General features: G+C 52.8%; 2 protein-coding genes across 2 annotated transcripts; both read right to left on the reverse strand.

Annotated features, from left to right (window-relative positions):
* Nucleotides 1-14326: 14326 nt before the first annotated feature.
* On the reverse strand, nucleotides 14327-14758 carry LOC147977979 (uncharacterized). The gene has a single exon (XM_087514611.1). The coding sequence runs from the start codon at nucleotides 14756-14758 to the stop codon at nucleotides 14327-14329; it is 432 nt and encodes a 143-aa protein (XP_087370737.1).
* Nucleotides 14759-16746: 1988 nt separating this feature from the next.
* On the reverse strand, nucleotides 16747-17781 carry LOC147977980 (uncharacterized). The gene has a single exon (XM_087516489.1). The coding sequence runs from the start codon at nucleotides 17779-17781 to the stop codon at nucleotides 16747-16749; it is 1035 nt and encodes a 344-aa protein (XP_087372615.1).
* Nucleotides 17782-25278: the final 7497 nt, after the last annotated feature.

A 25278-nucleotide genomic window follows, 5' to 3' on the forward strand; every position in this document is an offset into this window, starting at 1 on the left:
GCTGATTTTGCGCTGATATGAACTAACAACAGTATTACATTGTAGTGTTTTCTGCATGTTGTATCACTAGTTTCATGCTTCCTTCTCATTTGAACCTATTCTTCAATGGTATTACTTTGTTTGTATGATTGAGGGGAATTTACTTGGTTCTTTGATGGAGCACTAAAATTGCCTTCCTGTGATGTTGTAGGTGCCCAGTTTGTGCCGAAGGAGCTCCATGTTGAAGAAGATTGGAGACACATAGAGCTTGTAAATTCTGTAGCTGTTACACATAGAGCTCCATACTGATTCTGTTGTTGTTACACATAGAGCTTGTAAAACAGTGATTGAAGATGTATTATGTGTTATTTATAGAGTAGCAGCTCCATACTGATTTTGGCTGCTGTTATTTTCAGTACTACTTGTATTTTTTTGTCTGTGCCAATTTAAATATTGGCTATTTTTTACTATGAAATTGAAATCTGAAGAATATGACCTTGACAATTGGGACCCACTTACTAGAACCTGACAACTGGGACCAATTACCAGAACTTACAATTGGGACCCATCTCAATTGACCCATCTTAAAACAAGAAAAGAAAAATGTAATTATAAAAAAATCTGGAATTGTTGAGCCAAAAAGGCCATGGCCCAGAAAAAAAAGGCTATAATGTTGGGCTAGGCCCATGAAATCGAAGAAAAATTGACAGGAAAAAATATTAAAAAGGCTGAATTAATGGGCTCGGCCCATCTAAAGCACCGAAATGGATCGGGCTGAATCTTGTGCCAAATCAGATTGCCACGCTGGATGCCTACGTGGCCTGGGGAGATTGCTAGTGACCAAAACGCCACAGTAGACGTATTTTGGTCATAAACGTCTACGACCATTCCAGAAGAAAGGTCGCTATAGTCAGTTTATGACGGCCAGCTTTTGACCTTATGTTTTTTGTCACAAAAAGGTCACAAATGGAAATTTGTGACCATTCAGTGACCAATAGTGGTGATCGCAAGTTGACATATTTCTTGTAGTGGGGGTGTGTAGTAGGCGCCGCCATTGTTGGAGTAGTGACCATAAGGAGCATACGTCGGGGCGGCGTGACATGCATTGGTCGGCTGTCGGGGGTTGAGAACCCTAGGAGCACCAGTAGGCGGGCGAAGGTGTTGGTGAACGTTGCAGAAAACAAAAAATTTCCTACGGTTTCACCAAGATCCATCTATGAGTTCATCTAGCAACGAGTGATCGGATTGCATCTACATACCTTTGTAGATTGCGAGCGGAAGCGTTCAAGAGAACGGGGATGAGGGAGTCGTACTCGACGTGATCCAAATCACCGGAGATTCTAGCGCCAAACGGACGGCACCTCCGCGTTCAACACACGTACGGTCAGCGTGACGTCTCATCCTTCTTGATCTAGCAAGGGGGAAGGAGAGGTTGATGAAGATCCAGTAGCACGACGGCGTGGTGGTGGATGCAGCAGTCACCGCAGCAGGGCTTCGCCGTTCTTCTGCGAGAGGGAGAGGTGTAGCAGGGGAGAGGGAGGCGCCAAGAGTCAAAGGTGCGGCTGCCCCTCCCTCCCCCCTTTATATAGGCTCCCCAAGGGGGGGCGCCAAGGGTGGAGTGGCCCCCAAGGCAAGTGGGGCGCCCCCCACCCTAGGGTTTCCAACCCTAGGCGCAGGGGGTGGGCCAAGGGGGGCGCACCAGCCCACTATGGGCTGGTTCCCCTCCCCACTTCAGCCCATGGGGCCCTCCGGGATGGGTGGCCCCACCCGGTGGACCCCGGGACCCATCCGGTGGTCCCGGTAGAATACCGGTGACCCCCGAAACTCTCCCAATGGCCGAAACTGCACTTCCTATATATAATTCTTCACCTCCGGACCATTCCGGAACTCCTCGTGACGTCCGGGATCTCATCCGGGACTCCGAACAACTTTCGGGTTAGTGCATACTTATATCTCTACAACCCTAGCGTCACCGAACCTTAAGTGTGTAGACCCTACGGGTTCGGGAGACATGTAGACATGACCGAGACGACTCTCCGGTCAACAACCAACAGCGGGATCTGGATACCCATGTTGGCTCCCACATGCTCCTCGATGATCTCATCGGATGAACCACGATGTCGAGGATTCAAGCAACCCCGTATACAATTCCCTTTGTCAATCGGCACGTTACTTGCCCGAGATTCGATCGTCGGTATCCTAATAGCTCGTTCAATCTCGTTACCGGCAAGTCACTTTACTCGTACCGTAATGCATGATCCCATGACCAGACACTTGGTCACTTTGAGCTCATTATGATGATGCATTACCGAGTGGGCCCAGAGATACCTCTCCGTCATACGGAGTGACAAATCCCAGTCTTGATTCGTTTCAACCCAACAGACACTTTCGGAGATACCCGTAGTATACCTTTATAGTCACCCAGTTGTGTTGTGACGTTTGGTACACCCAAAGCATTCCTACGGTATCCGGGAGTTACACGATCTCATGGTCTAAGGAAAAGATACTTGACATTGGAAAAACTCTAGCAAACGAACTATACGATCTTGTGCTATGTTTAGGATTGGGTCTTGTCCATCACATCATTCTCCTAATGATGTGATCTCGTTATCAATGACATCCAATGTCCATAGTCAGGAAACCATGACTATCTGTTGATCAACGAGCTAGTCAACTAGAGGCTTACTAGGGACATGTTGGTGTTTATGTATTCACACATGTATTACGATTTCCGGATAACACAATTATAGCATGAATAAAAGAAAATCATCATGAACAAGGAAATATAATAATAATAATCCTTTTATTATTGCCTCTAGGGCATATTTCCAACAGTCTCCCACTTGCACTAGAGTCAATAATCTAGTTACATTGTGATGAATCGAACACCCATAGAGTTCTGGTGTTGATCATGTTTTGCCCTAGGGAGAGGTTTAGTCAACGGATCTGCGACATTCAGATCCGTATGTACTTTACAAATATCTATGTCTCCATCTTGAACATTTTCACGAATGGAGTTGAAGCGACGCTTGATGTGCCTGGTCTTCTTGTGAAACCTGGGCTCCTTGGCAAGTGCAATAGCTCCAGTGTTGTCACAGAAGAGCTTGATCGGCCCCGACGCATTGGGTATGACTCCTAGGTCGGTGATGAACTCCTTCACCCAAATTGCTTCATGCGCTGCCTCCGAGGCTGCCATGTACTCCGCTTCACATGTAGATCCTGCCACGACGCTCTGCTTGCAGCTGCACCAGCTTACTGCTCCACCATTCAACATATACACGTATCCGGTTTGTGACTTAGAGTCATCCAGATCTGTGTCGAAGCTAGCGTCGACGTAACCCTTTACGATGAGCTCTTCGTCACCTCCATAAACGAGAAACATGTCCTTAGTCCTTTTCAGGTACTTCAGGATATTCTTGACCGCTGTCCAGTGTTCCTTGCCGGGATTACTTTGGTACCTTCCTACCAAACTTACGGCAAGGTTTACATCAAGTCTGGTACACAACATGGCATACATAATAGACCCTATGGCTGAGGCATAGGGGATGACACTCATCTCTTCTATATCTTCTGCCGTGGTCGGACATTGAGCTGAGCTCAATTTCACACCTTGCAACACAGGCAAGAACCCCTTCTTAGACTGATCCATATTGAACTTTTTCAATATCTTATCAAGGTATGTGCTTTGTGAAAGACCTATGAGGCGTCTTGATCTATCTCTATAGATCTTGATGCCTAATATATAAGCAGCTTCTCCAAGGTCCTTCATTGAAAAACTCTTATTCAAGTAGGCCTTAATGTTGTCCAAGAGTTCTATATCATTTCCCATCAAAAGTATGTCATCTACATATAATATGAGAAATGCTACAGAGCTCCCACTCACTTTCTTGTAAACACAGGCTTCTCCATAAGTCTGCATAAACCCAAACGCTTTGATCATCTCATCAAAGCGAATGTTCCAACTCCGAGATGCTTGCACCAGCCCATAAATCGAGCGTTGGAGCTTGCACACCTTGTCAGCATTCTTAGGATCGACAAAACCTTCCGGCTGCATCATATACAATTCTTCCTTAAGGAAACCATTAAGGAATGCCGTTTTGACGTCCATTTGCCATATCTCATAATCATAGAATGCGGCAATTGCTAACATGATTCGGACGGACTTCAGCTTCGTTACGGGTGAGAAAGTCTCATCGTAGTCAACCCCTTGAACTTGTCGATAACCCTTAGCGACAAGCCTAGCTTTATAGATGGTCACATTACCATCCGCGTCTGTCTTCTTCTTAAAGATCCATTTATTTTCTATGGCTCGCCGATCATCGGGCAAGTCTGTCAAAGTCCATACTTCGTTTTCATACATGGATCCTATCTCGGATTTCATGGCTTCCAGCCATTTGTCGGAATCCGGGCCCGCCATTGCTTCTTCATAGTTCGAAGGTTCACCGTTGTCTAACAACATGATTTCCAAGACAGGGTTGCCGTACCATTCTGGTGCGGAACGTGTCCTTGTGGACCTATGAAGTTCAGTAGCAACTTGATCTGAAGTTTCATGATCATCATCATTAACTTCCTCTCTAGTCGTTGCAGGCACCTCAGGAACATTTTCTTGAGTCGCGCCACTTTCCGGTTCAAGAGGTAATACTTCATCAAGTTCTACTTTCCTCCCACTTACTTCTTTCGAGAGAAACTCTTTCTCTAGAAAGGATCCATTCTTGGCAACAAAGATCTTGCCTTCGGATCTGAGGTAGAAGGTATACCCAATAGTTTCTTTAGGGTATCCTATGAAGACGCATTTTTCCGACTTGGGTTCGAGCTTTTCAGGTTGAAGTTTCTTGACATAAGCATCGCATCCCCAAACTTTTAGAAACGATAGCTTAGGTTTCTTCCCAAACCATAATTCATACGGTTTCGTCTCAACGGATTTCAATGGAGCCCTATTTAAAGTGAATGCGGCAGTCTCTAAAGCATAGCCCCAAAATGATAGCGGTAAATCGGTAAGAGACATCATAGATCGCACCATATCTAATAGAGTGCGATTACGACGTTCGGACACACCATTACGCTGAGGTGTTCCAGGCGGCGTGAGTTGTGAAACTATTCCACATTTTCTTAAGTGTGTGCCAAATTCGTGACTCAAGTATTCTCCCCCATGATCTGATCGCAAGAATTTGATTTTCCTGTCATGTTGATTCTCAACCTCACTCTGAAATTCCTTGAACTTTTCAAAGGTCTCAGACTTGTGTTTCATTAAATAGATATACCCATATCTACTCAAGTCATCAGTGAGGGTGAGAACATAACGATAGCCACCGCGAGCCTCAACACTCATTGGACCACACACATCAGTATGTATGATTTCCAATAAGTTCGTTGCTCACTCCATTGTTCCTGAGAACGAAGTCTTGGTCATTTTACCCATGAGGCATGGCTCGCATGTGTCAAATGATTCGTAATCAAGAGACTCTAAAAGTCCATCTGCATGGAGCTTCTTCATGCGTTTGACACCTATGTGACCAAGGCGGCAGTGCCACAAGTATGTGGGACTATCATTATCAACTTTACATCTTTTGGTATTCACACTATGAATATGTGTAACATTACGCTCGAGATTCATTAAGAATAAACCATTCACCATTGGAGCATGACCATAAAACATATCTCTCATATAAATAGAACAACCATTATTCTCGGATTTAAAGAGTAGCCATATCGAATTAAACGAGATCCTGATACAATGTTCATGCTCAAAGCTGGCACTAAATAACAATTATTGAGGTTTAGAACTAATCCCGTAGATAAATGTAGAGGTAGCGTGCCAACGGCGATCACATCGACCTTGGAACCATTCCCGACGCGCATCGTCACCTCGTCCTTCGCCAGTCTCCGCTTATTTCACAGCTCCTGCTTTGAGTTACAAATGTGAGCAACCGCACCGGTATCAAATACCCAGGAGCTACTACGAGTACTGGTAAGGTACACATCAATTACATGTATATCACATATACCTTTCGTGATGCCGGCCTTCTTGTCCGCTAAGTATTTGGGGCAGTTCCGCTTCCAGTGACCACTTCCCTTGCAATAAAAACACTCAGTCTCGGGCTTGGGTCCATTCTTTGGCTTCTTCCCGGCAGCTTGCTTACCGGGCGCGGCAACTCCCTTGCCGTCCTTATTGAAGTTCTTCTTACCCTTGCCTTTCTTGAACTTAGTGGTTTTATTCACCATCAACACTTGATGTTCCTTTTTGACTTCTACCTCTGCTGATTTCAGCATTGCAAATACTTCAGGAATGGTCTTTTCCATCCCTTGCATATTGAAGTTCATCACAAAGCTCTTGTAGCTCGGTGGAAGCGACTGAAGGATTCTGTCAATGACCGCGTCATCCGGGAGATTAACTCCCAGCTGATTCAAGCGGTTATGTAATCCAGACATAGTGAGTATGTGCTCACTGACAGAACTGTTTTCCTCCATCTTACAGCTGAAGAACTTGTCGGAGACTTCATATCTCTCGACCCGGGCATGAGCTTGAAAAACCATTTTCAGCTCTTCGAACATCTCATATGCTCCATGTCTCTCAAAACGCTTTTGGAGCCCCGGTTCTAAGCTGTAAAGCATGCCGCACTGAACGAGGGAGTAATCATCGGAACGTGTCTGCCAAGCGTTCATAACGCCTTGTTCTGCAGGGAGAGCAGGTGCTTCACCTAGCAGTGCTTGTAGGACAGAATCTTTCTTGGCAGCTATGAGGATGATCCTCAGGTTCCGGACCCAGTCCGTATAGTTGCTACCATCGTCTTTCAGCTTGGTTTTCTCTAGGAACGCGTTGAAGTTGAGTACAACGTTGGCCATTTGATCTACAAGACATGTTGTAAAGGTTTTAGACTAAGTTCATGATAATTAGGTTCATCTAATCAAATTATTCAATGAACTCCCACTCAGATAGACATCCCTCCACTCATCTAAGTATAACATGATCCGAGTTAACTAGGCCGTGTCCGATCATCACGTGAGACGGACTAATCAACGTTGGTGAACATCTTCATGTTGATCGTATCTTCTATACGACTCATGCTCGACCTTTCGGTCTTCTGTGTTCCGAGGCCATGTCTGTACATGCTAGACTCGTCAAGTCAACCTAAGTGTTTGCATGTGTAAATCTGTCTTACACCCATTGTATGTGAACGTTGGAATCTATCACACCCGATCATCATGTGGTGCTTCGAAACAACGAACTGTCGCAACGATGCACAGTTAGGGGGAACACTTTCTTGAAATTATTATGAGGGATCATCTTATTTACTACTGTCGTTCTAAGTAAACAAGATATAAAACATGATAAACATCACATGCAATCAAATAATAATAGTGACATGATATGGCCAATATCACATAGCTCCTTTGATCTCCATCTTGGGGCTCCATGATCATCTTGTCACCGGCATGACACCATGATCTCCATCATCATGATCTCCATCATCGTGTCTCCATGAAGTTGCTCGCCAACTATTACTTCTACTACTATGGCTAACACGTTTAGCAATAAAGTAAAGTAATTTACATGGCGTTTCTCAATGACACGCAGGTCATACAAAAAATAAAGACAACTCCTATGGCTCCTGCCGGTTGTCATACTCATCGACATGCAAGTCGTGATTCCTATTACAAGAACATGATCTCATACATCACATATATCATTCATCATTCATCACAACTTTGGCCATATCACATCACAAAACACTTGCTGCAAAAACAAGTTAGACGTCCTCTAATTGTTGTTGCAAGTTTTACGTGGCTGCAAGAGGGTTCTAGCAAGAACGTTTTCTTACCTACGTTAAAGCCACAACGTGATTTGTCAACTTCTATTTACCCTTCATAAGGACCCTTTTCGTCGAATCTGCTCGAACTAAAGTGGGAGAGACAGACACCCGCCAGCCACCTTATGCAACTAGTGCATGTTAGTCGGTGGAACCGGTCTCACGTAAGCGTACGTGTAAGGTTGGTCCGGGCCGCTTCATCCCACAATACCGCTGAAGCAAAATAAGACTAGTAGCGGCAAGAAAGTTGACAACATCTACGCCCACAACAAATTGTGTTCTACTCGTGCAAAGAGAACTACGCATAAACCTGGCTCTGATACCACTGTTGGTGAATGTTGCAGAAAACAAAAAATTTCCTACGGTTTCACCAAGATCCATCTATGAGTTCATCTAGCAACGAGTGATCGGATTGCATCTACATACCTTTGTAGATTGTGAGCGGAAGCGTTCAAGAGAACGGGGATGAGGGAGTCGTACTCGACGTGATCCAAATCACCGGAGATCCTAGCGCCAAACGGACGGCACCTCCGCGTTCAACACACGTACGGTCAGCGTGACATCTCCTCCTTCTTGATCCAGCAAGGGGGGAGGAGAGGTTGATGAAGATCCAGCAGCACGACGGCGTGGTGGTGGATGCAGCAGTCACCGCAGCAGGGCTTTGCCGTTCTTCTGCGAGAGGGAGAGGTGTAGCAGGGGAGAGGGAGGCGCCAAGAGTCAAAGGTGCGGCTGCCCCTCCCTCCCCCCCCCCTTTATATAGGCTCCCCAAGGGGGGCGCCGGCCCTAGGAGATGGGATCTCCTAGGGGGGCGGCGGCCAAGGGTGGAGTGGCCCCCAAGGCAAGTGGGGCGCCCCCCACCCTAGGGTTTCCAACCCTAGGCGCAGGGGGTGGGCCAAGGGGGGCGCACCAGCCCACTATGGGCTGGTTCCCCTTCCCACTTCAGCCCATGGGACCCTCCGAGATGGGTGGCCCCACGCGGTGGACCCCCGGGACCCATCCGGTGGTCCCGGTAGAATACCGGTGACCCCCGAAACTCTCCTGATGGCCGAAACTGCACTTCCTATATATAATTCTTCACCTCCGGACCATTCCGGAACTCCTCGTGACGTCCGGGATCTCATCCGGGACTCTGAACAACTTTCGGGTTACTGCATACTTATATCTCTACAACCCTAGCGTCACCGAACCTTAAGTGTGTAGACCCTACGGGTTCGGGAGACATGTAGACATGACCGAGACGACTCTCCGGTCAACAACCAACAACGGGATCTGGATACCCATGTTGGCTCCCACATGCTCCTCGATGATCTCATCGGATGAACCACGATGTCGAGGATTCAAGCAACCCCGTATACAATTCCCTTTGTCAATCGGTACGTTACTTGCCCGAGATTCGATCGTCGGTATCCTAATAGCTCGTTCAATCTCGTTACCGGCAAGTCACTTTACTCGTACCGTAATGCATGATCCCGTGACCAGACACTTGGTCACTTTGAGCTCATTATGATGATGCATTACCGAGTGGGCCCAGAGATACCTCTCCGTCATACGGAGTGACAAATCCCAGCCTTGATCTGTGTCAACCCAACAGACACTTTCGGAGATACCCGTAGTATACCTTTATAGTCACCCAGTTACGTTGTGACGTTTGGTACACCCAAAGCGTTCCTACGGTATCCGGGAGTTACACGATCTCATGGTCTAAGGAAAAGATACTTGACATTGGAAAAACTCTAGCAAACGAACTATACGATCTTGTGTTGTGTTTAGGATTGGGTCTTGTCCATCACATCATTCTCCTAATGACGTGATCTCGTTATCAATGACATCCAATGTCCATAGTCAGGAAACCATGACTATCTGTTGATCAACGAGCTAGTCAACTAGAGGCTTACTAGGGACATGTTGGTGTCTATGTATTCACACATGTATTATGATTTCCGGATAACACAATTATAGCATGAATAAAATACAATCATCATGAACAAGGAAATATAATAATAATCCTTTTATTATTGCCTCTAGGGCATATTTCCAACAGAAGGCCGGGTTGCCAGGCACCTGAGTATGCTGGCGGAGCACCGAGTGGGGACGGAGTGGACCATGCCTGAACGAGCCCCGTCCAAGGATCATGAGGAGGCCGCCATGAAGCCGCTGATGGAGCACTGGTGGGTGGTGCAGGACTCGGTGCTGGTGATGTCGTGGGCGGAACCAAACGAGTCGACGGCGGCCTGTAGAGAGGATTTTTGCCGTGGTAGTTCAGACTAGGGCGCCAGCCTGGGGACGGTTGAGCGGCTGACGACACGGACGGCCCAGCGGCAGGAGCCGTCATGGGAGGCGGTGTTGGTGTAGATGGCGGAGGAGGGCAAGCCGCAACATGAAAGACCTTGGGGCGAGAGTCCTTGCGAGCTTATGTTTCCGCCGCGAGTTGGAGCAGAGAACGAACTTCAGCGAAGGTAGGAGGAGGCCGGATCATCGGTATGAACAAGGCTTGTTTGTCAAAGTCCTCGCTGAGGCCGACGACGACGATTTTGATTAGCTGTGATTCGCTGACGGTATCGCCGAGTTCGCGGAGCTCATCACCAATGGTCTTGACGCGCTGGCAGAACAGGTTCACCGGGGCGTCTCCTTGCACCATATTGCGAAGCTCGGTGTGGAGAGCGTTTTTTCGAGCATCGGTGTTGCTTTGGAAGAGCTGGCGGAGGGAGTGCCAGATGTTGGCAGCGGTGGCGCCATCGTGATCGAGCATGTTGAAGATCTCGGTGGTGATGCGGGTGTAGAACCACTGGACGATCGCGAGATCGTCTTTCAACCATTGCGGATCGTCGGGGCGGGGAAGACAGTTGGTGGCGACATGCGAACGCAGGTTGCAGCGGCCGAGGTGGAGATCGAAGAGATGTCTCCAATGGTAGTAGTTATGGGCGGCGAGATCAAGAACTATGGGGATGTAGGGGCTGGCGTCGGAGATTGTGCCAGCAAGAGACATTGGTGCGGCGAGGATGGGTGTAGGGGAGTTTTGTGGAGCTATGGAGAGGGCCAGAGAGAGGCGGACGCGGTGTTGACAGCCTTGGCGATGAGCGCAGCCCGGCGCTCGAAGTAGCCGGGCCGCAGCGGCGGTGGCCTCCGTGGAGCCATACCCTAAACCCTAGGACCAGTCTCTGGTACCATGAAGGATGAATAAAACTGATACTTATTGATTGATTTGGTGCCGCATACAAGGGTGTATAAGAGGGTACAAACCGACTTGGGGTAAGGTTACAGAACTGACTTGGACTAGGAGTCGTATACGATAATGACTACTCTAACAGATCCCCCGGGGAAGTCGTCTCTGTTCATTGAGGGTGACTCCTCCTCGATATTCGTTGAAGCCAACAGCGGTCGTGGAACAGAGCAACAACACTAAGACCTCTTCCAATACAAAGGTGTTTAGATGAGGTGCTAAGCATATTAAATGCCTTAGCAACTCAAGTCCACAATGCAAAGGTGCTAAGCTTTGTGTATTTAATTTGTTGTAGACTCGGAATTGTGCTTCCATCTAGGTACACGTGCTTAGCACCGTTTTTTCCTGTGGTCACCATACTACTCTCTCTCTTCTTAACTAGCATGCCACATTATATTTTTTACTTAGTTGGCAACCTTAGCACCTGTATAAGATGGAGCACTGAGAGGGGCCTAAGAGGCCTCCATCGGTTATGCCTTCACTGATGATTTGGATCCTGGATGGCCGGCCACGGAACGACAGCCTGACCCGCGTCCCAACGCGAAAAGAGACGGAGGCGAGTCAGACCAGCGGGCGTGCCAGAGGAGGTCCGATCCGGAGTGGAGCAATCATGTGCAAATGTGGATTCAGTGGTGCCTTGCATGACAATCTGCGTTGTCGGCGGAGTCGGAGGCGAGGCAGACGGGAGTAGCAGACTTCGTGCGGAGATCACCTGCTGATTGCCGGACTTCCGTAGCTAGGGGAAAATCTGATTTCGTTTTTCTTAAGCAAGAGGGGGGGGGCTTTGATGGTTGTGTGTACGTAGAGGAAAAGCTAACCTTTGTACGTGGGAAGGGAGAGAGACTATTCGGCTATTATATGTTAGATTAGAAATGGATAAACATGAGGAAGAAGAGAAGATTGAAGATGAAGGGGAAGCCGTAGAAAATATCTTTTTATGTGGGAAGAGAAAGGTTGTTCGGCTCCTACTGTTGGAAACGGGAGCACTAATGGCTGTTACTCTTCGACTTACCATGGAGGTTGTTCATTTCTGCTTGCGCGTGTATTCAAGGAAGCTGCTGACGTGGCATGTATGCTGAGTTGGAGCAGCTGCATATTGAGATAAATCAAAATAGTAGGGATCATCTACTCTAAATAATGACATGGCACATCGCTGATGTGGACAGTCTGCATGGTGAGAAAATAGAGAATAGTGAGGAGCAACTTCTTAAAAATGGTAGATTCGTATCCAATGAACCAAAGGAGACCTAATGTTGCATGATTGAGAGGGGTAGCTACGACATCTCCAAAGCCGGCCTCCAAATTTGCTCCCGCGTCCGTCCGCGGAGACCACGGGAGCGAGTCATCCAACACTACCCACATACATCCTACCCCAAATTTTTATAACTTCGCACGTTCAAATAGCCGTATATATAGTATAAAATGGTTCAAATGTTCAAATATAGCAGCAGATTAAAATTTAAAAAATTCAAATATTACAATCTAATATTGTTGTCCCCCTTAACCATCGACAGATGCTCAATTAGATCCTTCTTCAGTTGCTTGTGAGTTACTCGATACCGAATTTGTTGATGCATTTGAACAAACTCGTAAAATGTGGCCGGATTTTGGTGGGGAAATTCGATAGGCTCACTCATGTTCTCAAATTCAAGACATGCGGCAAAATCTTCACCCTCATCCTTCACGATCATGCTGTGCATGATCACACCGCAGGTCATCATCTCCCACAAGGTCTTCAAGTCCCATTGTTTAGCAGGTCCATGAACAACTATAAGATGTGCCTGTAGAACTTCGAAAGCCCTCTCAATATCCTTTCTAACTGCTTCTTATCTTTGGGCAAAGCGAGACTTTTCTGACCAATTGAGTTAGAAATGGTGTTAAAAAAGATAGCCGAAGGAGAATAGATATCGTCAACGAGAAAGTAGCACATGTTGTGCTAATGCCCATTGACACTATGGTGGTCTTTGGTTGGGCTGTTCATTTGTAAAAGTAGCTGCGGAAAATCTACCGTAAGAAAGTTGTAGGCTATTTGGCAAACTAGCTATATGAGTTGTGCCTTTCGAGATAAATGTCTGAAATAACCCGAGGAGCTGAGAGATTGGTTGCATCTTTTATCAATACATCAGTGCATTACAACGCTTGTGTTTTTCAAAAGCAAAAGCCCGCATCTAAATTGGTAGGAGCGGCGTAAAATGTTACATACATTTGTAGACATATCACAAAATAAAAAAGTAGTTGGTCTTGGAGCAATTCTATCACAGACTATGTTCATGTCGATGACCTCGCATGATGGCAAAGTCGCCAACCATGTGAGCTTCTTTCTTTTTGTAGTAAGCTCATCGTTGATATCCTGATCCAGTCCATTCATCTACAAAAAATTGGGCATCATCATTATTAAATATGGAAGAACACTTGTACCTGGGAAGGTTAGGGTGATGTAGGAGGTCGTGGTACAGCTCCGGTGGGTGTAGAGGACAGCCAGATGGAGAAGAGGAAGACCCCCCCCCCCCCCCCCCCAGCAGCGGTTGCTAGTAGCTGCTCTTCGACTGGCGGCGAACGCACACACTAGAGGTCGGTGAGGGGGCGGGAAGGAGCTTAGAACAACAGGTCGGGCAACAGAGTTGAATGAAGGCAATCAGGGGATGGCGCAGTGGTGGCATTGTGGCGCAGGAGCAGGCCGGATGACCACTAGCAATAAGGGCCGCAGGAGGAACCCTAATCGCCACCACAGGGAGAGGAGAAAGGGTGACTGTTGACTGTTCTCGTGGGTTCCTCTGAATCGGGGTGGGTTGACCCATCGAGTGGCAAACATGGGTAAGTTTGCATAAAGTCTAGGGGTATTTTCAATGTGTTGTGCAGCAAAATCCAAGGAAGCACCTCACCGCCTACTTTCACCCGTCCGTGTTATTTTCACTACTCGTCGACCAAATCGGTGTCGCTCATTTCCCCATTTGGTGAGGATTCGGCTGCAAGGCGGTGGAATCCTGGTAAGAAAGTTTAACCAAACGGGGCCCATAGTGGCATGAAGGAGTTTTTCCTTCAGCTAGCTTAGCAAACCATGGTGATCACTGTAGCCCATTGACGTCATTGTGAGATCCGGGCATGCCAAAGAAAGCGTGTCAAATCAAAAGATCCTTTGATGCAACAACTTCAAGAATGATGGTGGGCTTCTTAATATGACCCTGATATTGCCCTTGTAAAGTTTTCGGGCAGTTTTTCCATTTTCAATGCATGCAGTCAAGTGATCCGAGCAAACTTGGGCGCCCTCTTGCTTCTGAAATTGCCAAGAACCTCTTGGTGTCTGTCACAGTTGGCTCTCTCATGTACCGAGTCCAAACACCTCGGCCATGGTAGTTGCACACCTGATCATAGCATCTTCGCATGTGCTCTCGGACATCCGTAGGTACTCGTCCCACGAATTAGCGATCTTGCCATATGCAAGCATTCGTAGTGCGGCAATGCACTTCTGGTAACCAGAGAACCCAATCCTTCCCATGGTGTCCTTGAAGATGAAGTAGTCAACAAAGGCCCTGGCGCCATTGTAGAGACGATCGAAGACATATTTGCATACCCAAAAGCCGTGGCCAAAATTGTCAGCGAAAAGTGCATCGGGAGCAAAGTAGTCATCCATCAGCGTCAAATGGCCGCACGCTCGGTTGCAGTTGATCACTCGATGACCCTTGATCGATTCCTTAAAATTCAGAACATGCTCCTCTGCATGCCCCGCGCCTGCGGGCACTGCCTGCATCATTGCTGTATCATCCGTGTAGTCCTCCTTGTCGGACGAGCTGTTTGATGACTTTACATACTGCTCTTATATGTACTCCATATCTGAACGCATTGCTTCAAAGAAGAAGGGACAAAAATATCTAGCTCGGTAAATTCACGGAACAGTTGTCGGCCATGGTGAGCATCGTACAAGCGGATGATGCCTCCGCGGCGGTTGGAGGAGAGGTGTGGAACGACGGCGGAGGAGAAGTGGCTTGGAGCCGAGTGTACCGTTGGAGGCGACAAGCGCGTCAAGTTCCTGCAAGGGTGCGGCGTGGTCCCCCACTCTGTCTTGTGTTTGCGGAAAAAAAAATACTTACGAAACGTTCGATAGACCGATACATGTCCGCGTTGGATGGCTCAGCAGGTCCGAACCGCACAATCCAAACAATTACTAGCGGTTTGAGGGTCTGCTTTAAAGGTGCCCTTAAGTTATCCTTGTGTTCTGCCGGCTGCTTTTATGGCGTCAGTGTCAGCTCGGTGGCGAATGTATCTTCAGATTTCGACTAGCCATAGTGGAGAGTAATTTACAAGAATGATGATGATGTGCAGCCAATTTTGTTATAGTTTGACCGTTGGCGTAGATAGTTACTAATGCTATGGTCATGGTGGTAATCTAGTAACCTTGCACTCCGGCGTGGGCAGTACGTGGAAGAGTTAAAAACTGTTGGATGTACCTAGATCCGACGCACTAGTAGTTGGCTTCGTGTTGGTTCGGTGTGGTAGAGGTTTGTTTATGCAGCGCGGAACAGTGGACGCACGGGCGTGGGTACTACTCTAGTAGCAAAAGTACTGTCTAGTAGTACTTGCCTCTCACGGCTGACGGTGGTGATGCTGACGAGTGTATTTTGTGATGGCCGACTGCATCTTGCTGCGGGATGGATGGGTGATGACTTGGCAATGGCAACCGTATCGCTGGCCGGGCCACGGTACCCGTGTGATGCCTCCGGCGCGCTTGTCTCTTGCTCGTCGCGCCGGACATGGGACAGGCAGAGGGCTTGTCTCGTCTGTCGTCTTGGCGCTAGGCAAAGACAGAGCGCGAACCCGCCATGGCGAGATGGTGATACGTGACCAGGTTGCCTGGTCCAGTCTACAACTCCATGGGCAACAACAACAACTCCATGGGCACAAGTGGTACGCCCGGTGCGTGCCCACGCCGTTGCTCTGGGTCCGTCGCCTCGTGTCTCCGTGGGTGCCTTTTGGTCTGCGCCGAGAGGAGGCATCGTGGTGGGGAGCGGTGTCATGTCATGTGTGGTGTGGCGCCGCGATAAGGTTCCCATGGATGGATGAGATGCAGTGTGGACGGGTATGTGGACGGACGTTGTGGCTCGTCTACGCGTAGCTCGCATCGTTTGAGTCCTTTTTTTTTTTTGATCGGGACGTTTGAGTCCTTGTGTGACGCGTCGCCGGCCATGCCGCTTTTCTGTTGAGCCTTTTCCAAGGCGCTCCATCTCCATTTCGTGGGTCGGCTTCGAGCGTGTCGCAAGCATGCATCGAGTGCGTGCTTGACGCCGTACGTACGTATAGTACGGGGCGGCCGGAAAGTGAATGTGACGAGACGAGACTCTGGTTGGTTGTTGGATCCATCCAGCGGTGGGAGCCTGCACCTTAGGCCAACTCCACCGCGCGACCCCAAACGGACGTTCGGATTGATCCGAATCTGTCCCTTTGGGGAGCCGATGGGTACGCCCGTGTCCGGCTGTGTTCATTGGGTCGTGCATACACCCACCGCGCGGTCGCACCCCAAATCATGTCCGGGACGGGCGGGATTAAAAATAATAATTAAATAACTAAAAAAAGTAAATAAACGTATTTAAAAAAACATAAAACAAATATATGGGTTGGCCACAAAATGGCCCAGTTTCAACGGCCACTTAAAAGGCCCAGATTCATAATTAACATAATAAGAAAAAAAAAAACTCCTCCCGCGCGCTCCTGCCATGCCCGTCGGTGCCGTGGCCGTCACCGTCTTCACTGGCCGCCGGTGTCGTCGTCGTCGCTGACGAGGTCGACGTACTCCGGCGGCGTCCAGAGGTGGGCCGGCGGTGCCTGGTGGACGGGGGCGGGCTGGACGGCCGGAGGTGCCTGCACCACCTCCTCCCGCGGCGACGCCTCCCGCTCCGGAGTGGGGCACCAGTTCACGCCCGGGTTGGCGGCCATCTCCGGCGCAGTGCACGACCAGCCCCACCCCTGGCCCAGGAGCTTCTCGAACGCGGGCGAGTCCTCCTCCATTGGCTCCTCCTTGGCCGCCGCCATGACGGCCGCCAGCTGCAGCTTCGGGAAGGCCACGTCCCCGGCGGCAGAGAGGGCCATGGCCTCCTCCAGGCCGTCCCACTGCCGCTCGTCGTGCGTGTTCATGGAGTCGTCCATGACACGCTGCAGGAGACGGGCCTCCTCCTCCGTCGTCATGCGAGGAGGGGGCGACGGAGACGGGGAAGGCGACGGCGTGGGCGTCAGGCCACGTACCCGCGTACGCCCGCGCGGCTCTGCACATGGCCTCCGCGGTCCCGACACGGTGCCGGCGAAGTAGGACGCGCGCCGCACGTCGTGCTCGTCCTGGAGCCATGTGTCCCAGAGCGGCGAGTCGGGGGCATACCTGTGGTCGTAGTACAGGTCGTCGGGGAGGAGGCGGCGGCGGCGGTTGATCTCATCGCGCCGTGCACGGCCGGTCGCCGGCACTGGCGAGATGGGCACCCAGTCCGCGGAGAGATGCCACCCGTTGGGGAGGTGGGCGTCGCTCCACGGGACCGGCGTCCTCGTCTCCCAGTACCTCCGGCACACGTCCGCGCAGATGTACTGCCGGTCGCGCTTGCCGGAGGGCCTAGGGGCAATGGTGAAGGGGGCCGGCGCGGGGGCTCGACGGGAGGAGGGCGGCGGTGGCGCGGGGGCCCGACGGGAGGAGCGCGGTGGAGACGCGGGCTCCTCCTTCTTCACGGAGCCGCGGCGGCGCCCCGAGGAGGAGCCGGCCTCGCGGTCGTGCTTGCCCTTGCCGTTCCAGAAGCCCATGGCGAGGTGGGCGGCCGGCGAGCTCGAGGAGGAAACGGGCTAGGGTTTCTGCGCTGTCGGGGTTCGAGGAGGCCGCTCGGTGGCGTGGGGCAGTGTGGACGACGACCCGTCCACGCTTCACACTTAAAGAAGGACGGCGACCGCTCGACGTGCGGATGACAGGTGGGGCCGCCCGCTCGTGCGCATTGATGTGGGTGGGTGGGAGGTCGGTGGCCGCCTGCCACGCGTCCCCGACGCGGACGAGCGCGCGTCCGTTTGGTGTCCGCCGTGACCCAAACCCGGCGCAAGTTTGCGCTCGAAATGGGTCGGCCCGGACACAAAACGGACAAGATCGGTCCGGGACGTCGCGCGCTGGGCCGCCTCCTTTGTCCGTTTTACCCCAAACGGACGGGGCCTAGGCCATCTCCACTGCGCGACCCCAAAACGTCCGGGTCTGTCCGTTTGGGGTTAAACAGACAAATGAGACGACCCAACGCGCAACCCCATCCGTAAAAAACGTCTGTTTCTGGTCCGTCCCAGCCCATCCTGGACCCAAGTTTGAGCTGGGTTTGCGTCCAAAGCGGACACGCGCGGACACTTTCTGGCTCGTCCTCGTCCGGCAGTGTCCCATTTGCATGTGACCCTGGCCCGCCTGTCATCCTCTCTCCTCTTCTCTCTCACCTGGCCCACCATGCCCACCTACCATTCTCTCTCCATCTTTTCCTCCTCCCCATGCTGGTGCACACCACGGTGCTGTAGCCGTGGGCGAGCGCGGCGTGCGCGCCGGAGCGCGGGCGCTGGAGAGCGGCGTGCGGCGCGGCGGCGCGTCGACGGGCGACGGGGCGCGGCTGCGGGCGTGGAGAGGCGAGGCGACCACGGTCGCGGTGGCGGGCGACGGGCGGCGGGGCGCGGCTGCAGGCGCGGCTTCGCGCGACGTCGAGGCGGGGGGGGCGGGCCGGCGGCTGCGGGGGAGGGCGGAGAGCTCGTGCGCGGCAGGTGAGCGCGCGGGCGGGGGCGCGCGCTGCGGCGACAGAGGCGAGCGCGCGGCGGCCGGGGCGAGCGCGGGCGAGCGCATGCGGGTGGGGGCGAGCGCGCGCGGCGCGGGTGTGTGTGTGGGCTAGCGCAGGCGAGCGCGCGGGGGCGGGGGCGCGCGGCGCGGGCGCGTGCGAGCACACGCGGGCAGGGGTGGGCGGGGGCGGGGGCGAGCGTGGGCGTGGGCGTGGGCTAGCGCGGGCGGGGGCACGCGGCGTGGGCGCGGGCGTGGGCGAGCGCATGCTGGCAGGGGCGGGCGCGGGCGTGGGCGAGCGCATGCTGGCAGGGGCGGGCGGGGGCAAGCACGCGCGCTCTGCGGCGGCAGGGGCGGGCGTGGGCGAGCGCGCATGCGTGGCGGCGACAGGGCGAGCGCGCGGCGGCCGGGGGGAGCGCTCGCGCGGCGGCTGGCGGTGCCGAGCCGCAGCGAGGCGGCCGCGCGCGCGGGGGTGGGGAGTGAGGCGCGGGCGCGGCCCGGCGTCGAGCGCGCGGCGCGGGCGTGGCGTGGAAGCGGGGCGCAAGCGGGCGCGGCGCGCGCCGGCTGGCATGCCGCAGCGGGGAACGGGTGGAGGGAGAGCGCCAGCTCGCGGATGGGTGAGACGCGCGGTCGAGACGGGCAGTTTAGGGTTGGTTGGTGCGGTGGGCACCTCGAACTGAACCCGGACATGCATGTCCGTTTTGCCACCCATTTCCACCCCAACGGACCGAATCCGGACAAAGTGGACGTCCGTTTGGGGTCGCGCGGTGGAGTTGGCCTTAGGGCATCTCCAGCCGTTCGGCCCTCCAGGGCGCCTAAATAGAGCGGCCTGGGGGCGTGCCGGCGCTAGTTCGGCCCCTGGGGGAGACCTAGCTCTCAGTCACGCCCCCAAGCGCCGGCTCCAGGATGCTGGAAATTTAAACTTGGTCGTTCCCGCTCTCAAAAGACGCCACAAATCCGGCGATCGGACGTAGTCTGGCGTTACAAAAAACAGAACGCCGCACGCTGCAAGTTCGCGTGCGCAATGATTCACTCGGCGGGGTCGGCTCCAGGCGTTGGCGGAGTCGGCGTGCGCGGGCTCGGCGGTGTCGGAGCTGTTTCGGTGCTGGGCTGTGTCGGGCGGCTTCGGCACTGCTGGGCGGCTATGTAGAGGCGTCGTTCAGGCTCGGCGTCCGTGTGGTCGTGGGCGCGGAGCTTGCGTCGTCGGTGTCGTCGGCGTTGTCGTCTGTATCTGGTTCAGGATGAGGCCGCGCTCCGCCATGTACCACCACGCCCTGAGCTGCTCGTCGTTGCTCTAGAGCATGTCCGTCCCGCCCATCAGAAAAGCCATGTCGGTGTTCCTCTTCTTCGCGGCGACGTTCGTCCGGAGCAGGTCGAGTTTGATGGCGCTGTTTTTCATCAGCGACGACCACCGCGCCTCGGTCTTCTCTTCACGTAGGACGGTCCGGGCCTAGGCGTCGGCGAGGCAATGCTCGATGGACTCCTGCATTCGCGCGGTTGCCGCGTCGGCGTTTTTCCCCTTATTTGCCAATTTTGTGGCCGTCCGGCGAAGATGGGGCGTCGGTGTGGACGCGTAGGCGGCGGGTGGCGAGTAGTTGTATGGAGGATACTGCACGCCGACGAAGGCGGACGAGGGTGTGCGCGTCGCGGGGTGGCCATGGGGGAAGGTCACGTTTGGGTTGAAACCCCAATGCGTGTCGCCGTCGGCGTAGCCGGGCGACGACGATCCCCATGGAAATCCGACACCTTGCTGTCCCCAGGGCGTGTACTGGGCGTGGCTGACGACGGGTGGATTCATCATCCCCGCGTGGTCGATCGATGAGGAAGACGCCGCCGCATGCGCCGCGTTGTCGCGGGCCTTCTTGGCAATGGCCCTTTTCCGCCGGTCGGCGGTGACTGCGTCGCGTCGCTGAATTTCCACCCTCCACTCGGCGCTCGACATGCCCGGTGGCTTCGATGGCGGCGTCCTCGGCTTCCTCTGCTTCGGCTGGGCCACGGTGCCAGTCGTGGTTGCCGCCGCACGCGGCATGGCGTACTTCTTTGGCGGCATGGCGGCGACTGGAAGGCGAGTTGGAGGGGGTTTGGCGGGAGAAAGGAAGGGAATGACGGGAGGAAGGCGAGCGAGCGGAAGAGATGCGAGGGAAAAGCGTCAAGAAGCGGCGGGAAAAGGCCCTCGGGTCGCCGCCAGGGCGGGCCCACGCGCCTTTTTCGCTTGTGCCGGCTTCCTAAACGCCCCATGGCGCTGGGTTCTGCCTGGATTCAACAACACCAATTTTGGCCCGAGCCGATGAAAAATGGGTTTTGGGAGGATGTAACTGGTCCGTTTTTTGTCGCCGGCGCAGCAAAATTGTTCAAAAAAGGCCTGTTGAGGACGCGGCTGGAGATCCCTTAGCACGGCACGCTTGTAACGGGACCAGAAGAAACTACGGTCCGTGCATACGTAGAGGCTACTGATCTCCGTTCTCAGCGGACTGGCCACGATCTAGTTGTCATCTCGTGCACGCCATGGGCGTGTGTCGCGCTTCTACTCAGCTTTGCTGCGGTGCATCCTGCCTGGCCGCTACGAAACTCGACTCTGCATACGTGGCCCTGGTCTTTCACGTGCCGGCAACAGATGTTATCGTGGTGGAACGGCCGTCTTGCGGCCTTGCGGGTGTACTCGGCATGTACCACTACTCAAATACATACCTGCGACTGACGGCTTGTCAACTGAATCCACTGCACCGAGCATTTCAACCTGTCCATTTCACATGGGATTTGCTACACCAGGCCGGGCATTCATCCGGATCTGTAGAATGAACAGCTTTGCCTGTCTCGTGCTCCCAGTGGATATTCAAGTTTCGGTGCAAGTACCATGTCACTGCAAGTCCTCAATATTGTTTTTTTAAGACAAGAGTGCTCAATATTCTCATTCGAGTAATGCTACAGGTAGAAACGAGTTACAAGTTTTTAAAAAAGATTAATTTGATTGGTCAATAGGTGGCGAGGCGGCCCACCTCCTCTGAAAATCAGGGAGGCAAGTTTATAATTGATTAGTAGATGAAAAAAATCCTAGTCAGCGTGTAATTACGTGTAACTCTTTGTATGTTTAGCATTATTGTTATCATCCCGGCTAAAAAACTGACTTAATATTGCTCGTCCGTCAGGCCAACTCCACCGCGTGACCCTATTTTGTTCGGCCCCGTCCGTTTGAGCTAAAAGGGACAAACGAGGTGGCCCAGTGCGCGATGGCCCGGATTCATCTGGTCCGTTTTGTGTCCGGGTCGACCCATTTCGAGCGCAAATTTACGCCGGATTTGGGTCGCGGCGGACAGCAAACAGACGCTTCGAACGTCCGCGTCGGGGCCGCGTGGCAGGCGGCCACCAACCTCCCACGCGCCAACATCAATGCGCACAGGCGGGTGGCCCCACCTGTCATCCGCCCAGCGAACGGTCGCCATCCTTCTTAAATGGAAAGTCGTGGACCGGTCGTCGTCCACACTTCCCACTTCGGCCCCTCTCTGTCCCTCGAAAACTGACACCCTCGAAACCCTAGCCGCTCCCCGTCCTCGACCTCGCCGGCCGGCCGCAACCATGGGGCTTTGGAACTACGGCCACAAGGGGAAGCACGACCATGAGGCCGGCTCCTCCTCGGGACGCCGCCGCAGCTCCGTCAAGAAGGAGGAGGCTGCATCACCGCCACGCTCCTCCAGTCGAGCCCCCGCACCTGGCCCCTTTGAAGGAAATATGCCCTAGAGGCAATAATAAAGTTATTATTTATTTCCTTATATCATGATAAATGTTTATCATTCATGCTAGAATTGTATTAACCGGAAACATAATACATGTGTGAATACATAGACAAACAGAGTGTCACTAGTATGCCTCTACTTGACTAGCTCGTTAATCAAAGATGGTTATGTTTCCTAACCATAGACAAAGAGTTGTTATTTGATTAACGGGATCACATCATTAGGAGAATGATGTGATTGACTTGACCCATTCCGTTAACTTAGCACTCAATCGTTTAGTATGTTGCTATTGCTTTCTTCATGACTTATACATGTTCCTATGACTATGAGATTATGCAACTCCCGTTTACCGGAGGAACACTTTGTGTGCTACCAAACGTCAGAACGTAACTGGGTGATTATAAAGGAGCTCTACAGGTGTCTCCAAAGGTACATGCTGGGTTGGCGTATTTCGAGATTAGGATTTGTCACTCCGATTGTCGGAGAGGTATCTCTGGGCCCTCTCGGTAATGCACATCACATAAGCCTTGCAAGCATTGCAACTAATGAGTTAGTTGCGAGATGATGTATTACGGAACGAGTAAAGAGACTTGCCGGTTACGAGATTGAACTAGGTATTGAGATACCGACGATCGAATCTCGGGCAAGTAACATACCGATGACAAAGGGAACAACGTATGTTGTTATGCGGTCTGACCGATAAAGATCTTCGTAGAATATGTAGGAGCCAATATGGGCATTCAGGTCCCGCTATTGGTTATTGACCGGAGACGTATCTCGGTCATGTCTACATTGTTCTCGAACCCGTAGGGTCCGCACGCTTAAGGTTTCGATGACAGTTATATTATGAGTTTATACGTTTTGATGTACCGAAGGTTGTTCGAAGTCCCGGATGAGATCACGAACATGACGAGGAGTCTCGAAATAGTCGAGACATAAATATTGATATATTGGAAGCCTATGTTTGGATATCGGAAGTGTTCCGGGTGAAATCAGGATTTTACCGGAGTACCGGGAGGTTACCGGAACCCCCCCAGGAGCTATATGGGCCTTAGTGGGTCTTAGTGGAAGAAGAGGAGAGGCGGCCAGGGCTGGGCCGCGCGCCCCTCCCCCCTAGTCCGAATAGGACAAGGAGAGGGGGGGCCGGCGCCCCCCTCCTTCTCTCTCTCTCTCTTTTCCACCTCGCGAATCCTATTCCAACTAGGATTGGGGGAGAAGTCCTACTCCCGGAGGGAGTAGGACTCCTCCTGGCGCGCCCTATGATGGCCGGCCGGCCTCCCCCTCTTGAACCTTTATATACGGAGGCAGGGGCACCCCAGAGAGACACAAGTTGATCCACGTGATCACATTCTTAGCCGTGTGCGGCGCCCCTTGCCACCATAGTCCTCGATAATATTGTAGCGGTGCTTAGGCGAAGCCCTGCGATAGTAGTACATCAAGATCGTCACCACGCCGTCGTGCTGACGGAACTCTTCCCCGACACTTTGCTGGATCGGAGTCCGGGGATCGTCATCGAGCTGAACGTGTGCTAAAACTCGGAGGTTCCGTAGTTTCGGTGCTTGATCGGTCGGGCATGGAGACGTACGACTACATCAACCAAACACTTCCATTGTCGATCTACAAGGGTACGTAGATCACACTCTCCCCTCTCGTTGCTATGCATCACCATGATCTTGCGTGTGCGTAGGAAATTTTTTGAAATTACTACGTTCCTCAACACCCTTTAGCATCGCCCTAGGGCCGCCGGCGAGCGCGACCGGCGGTACCTGGCCGTGGACGTGTGCTGGCGGTACTGGGAGACGAGGATGCCGGTCCCGTGGAGCGACGTGCACCTCCCCAAGAACTGAAACCTCTCCGCGGACCGTGTCCCCATCCCGCGGTGCCGGCAAGCGGCAGTACGCGACGCGATGAGATCGAGCGCCGCCGCCTCCTCCTCCCCAACGACCTCTACTACGACGAGAGGTACGCCCCCCGACTTCGTCATGTGAGACACGTGGCTCCAGGACGAGCACGACGTGCGGCGCACGTCCTACTTCGCCGGCACGGTGTCGGGGCCGCGGCGGCCACGTCGGGAGGTGCGCGGGCGCGCGGCCTCACGCCCACGCCATCGCCTTCCCTGTCTCTGTCACCACCTCCACCTCCTCGCATGACAGCGGAGGAGGCCCGTCTCATGGCGCGTGTCATGGAGGACTCCATGCGCACACACGACGAGCGTCAATGGGAGGGCCTCGAGGAGATGACAGCCCTTTTCGCGGCCGGCGACGTCGTCATCCCCGAGCTGGAGATGGTGCTGAAGGAGGAGGTGAGGGAGGAGCCGCCGGTGGCCGCCTTCCATCCGGGCCTGGTGGGCCAAGGGTGGAGCTGGTCGTGCACGGCGGAGCAGATGGCGGCCACCGTGGGGGGCGTGAACTAGTGCCCCACGCCGCCGCGGTCGCCAGAGCGGGACGCCTCGCCTCGGGAGGAGGTGGTGCAGGCACCGGCCACCTTCCAACCCGCCGCCCCCGTGCACCGCCGGCCCATCTCTGGACGCCGCCGGACTATGTCGACCTCGTCAGCGACGACGACTACACCGGCGGCCACTGAAGACGGCGTCGATGGCCACGACATCGACGGGCGAGGCAGGAGCGGTCGGGCGGCTTTTTTATTTTGTTTTATGTAAATTATGAAACTGAGCTGTTTAAGTGGACCGTGAAACTGGGTCATTTTGTGACCGTGGCCCCTAAATATGTTTTAATTTTTTTAACTACGTTTATTTACCTTTTTAGCATTTTATTTAAGATT

Source organism: Triticum urartu, chromosome 3A (genome assembly GCF_056163025.1).
Source record: "Triticum urartu cultivar PI428250 chromosome 3A, HENAU_Tu73, whole genome shotgun sequence".
Taxonomy (NCBI): domain Eukaryota; kingdom Viridiplantae; phylum Streptophyta; class Magnoliopsida; order Poales; family Poaceae; genus Triticum; species Triticum urartu.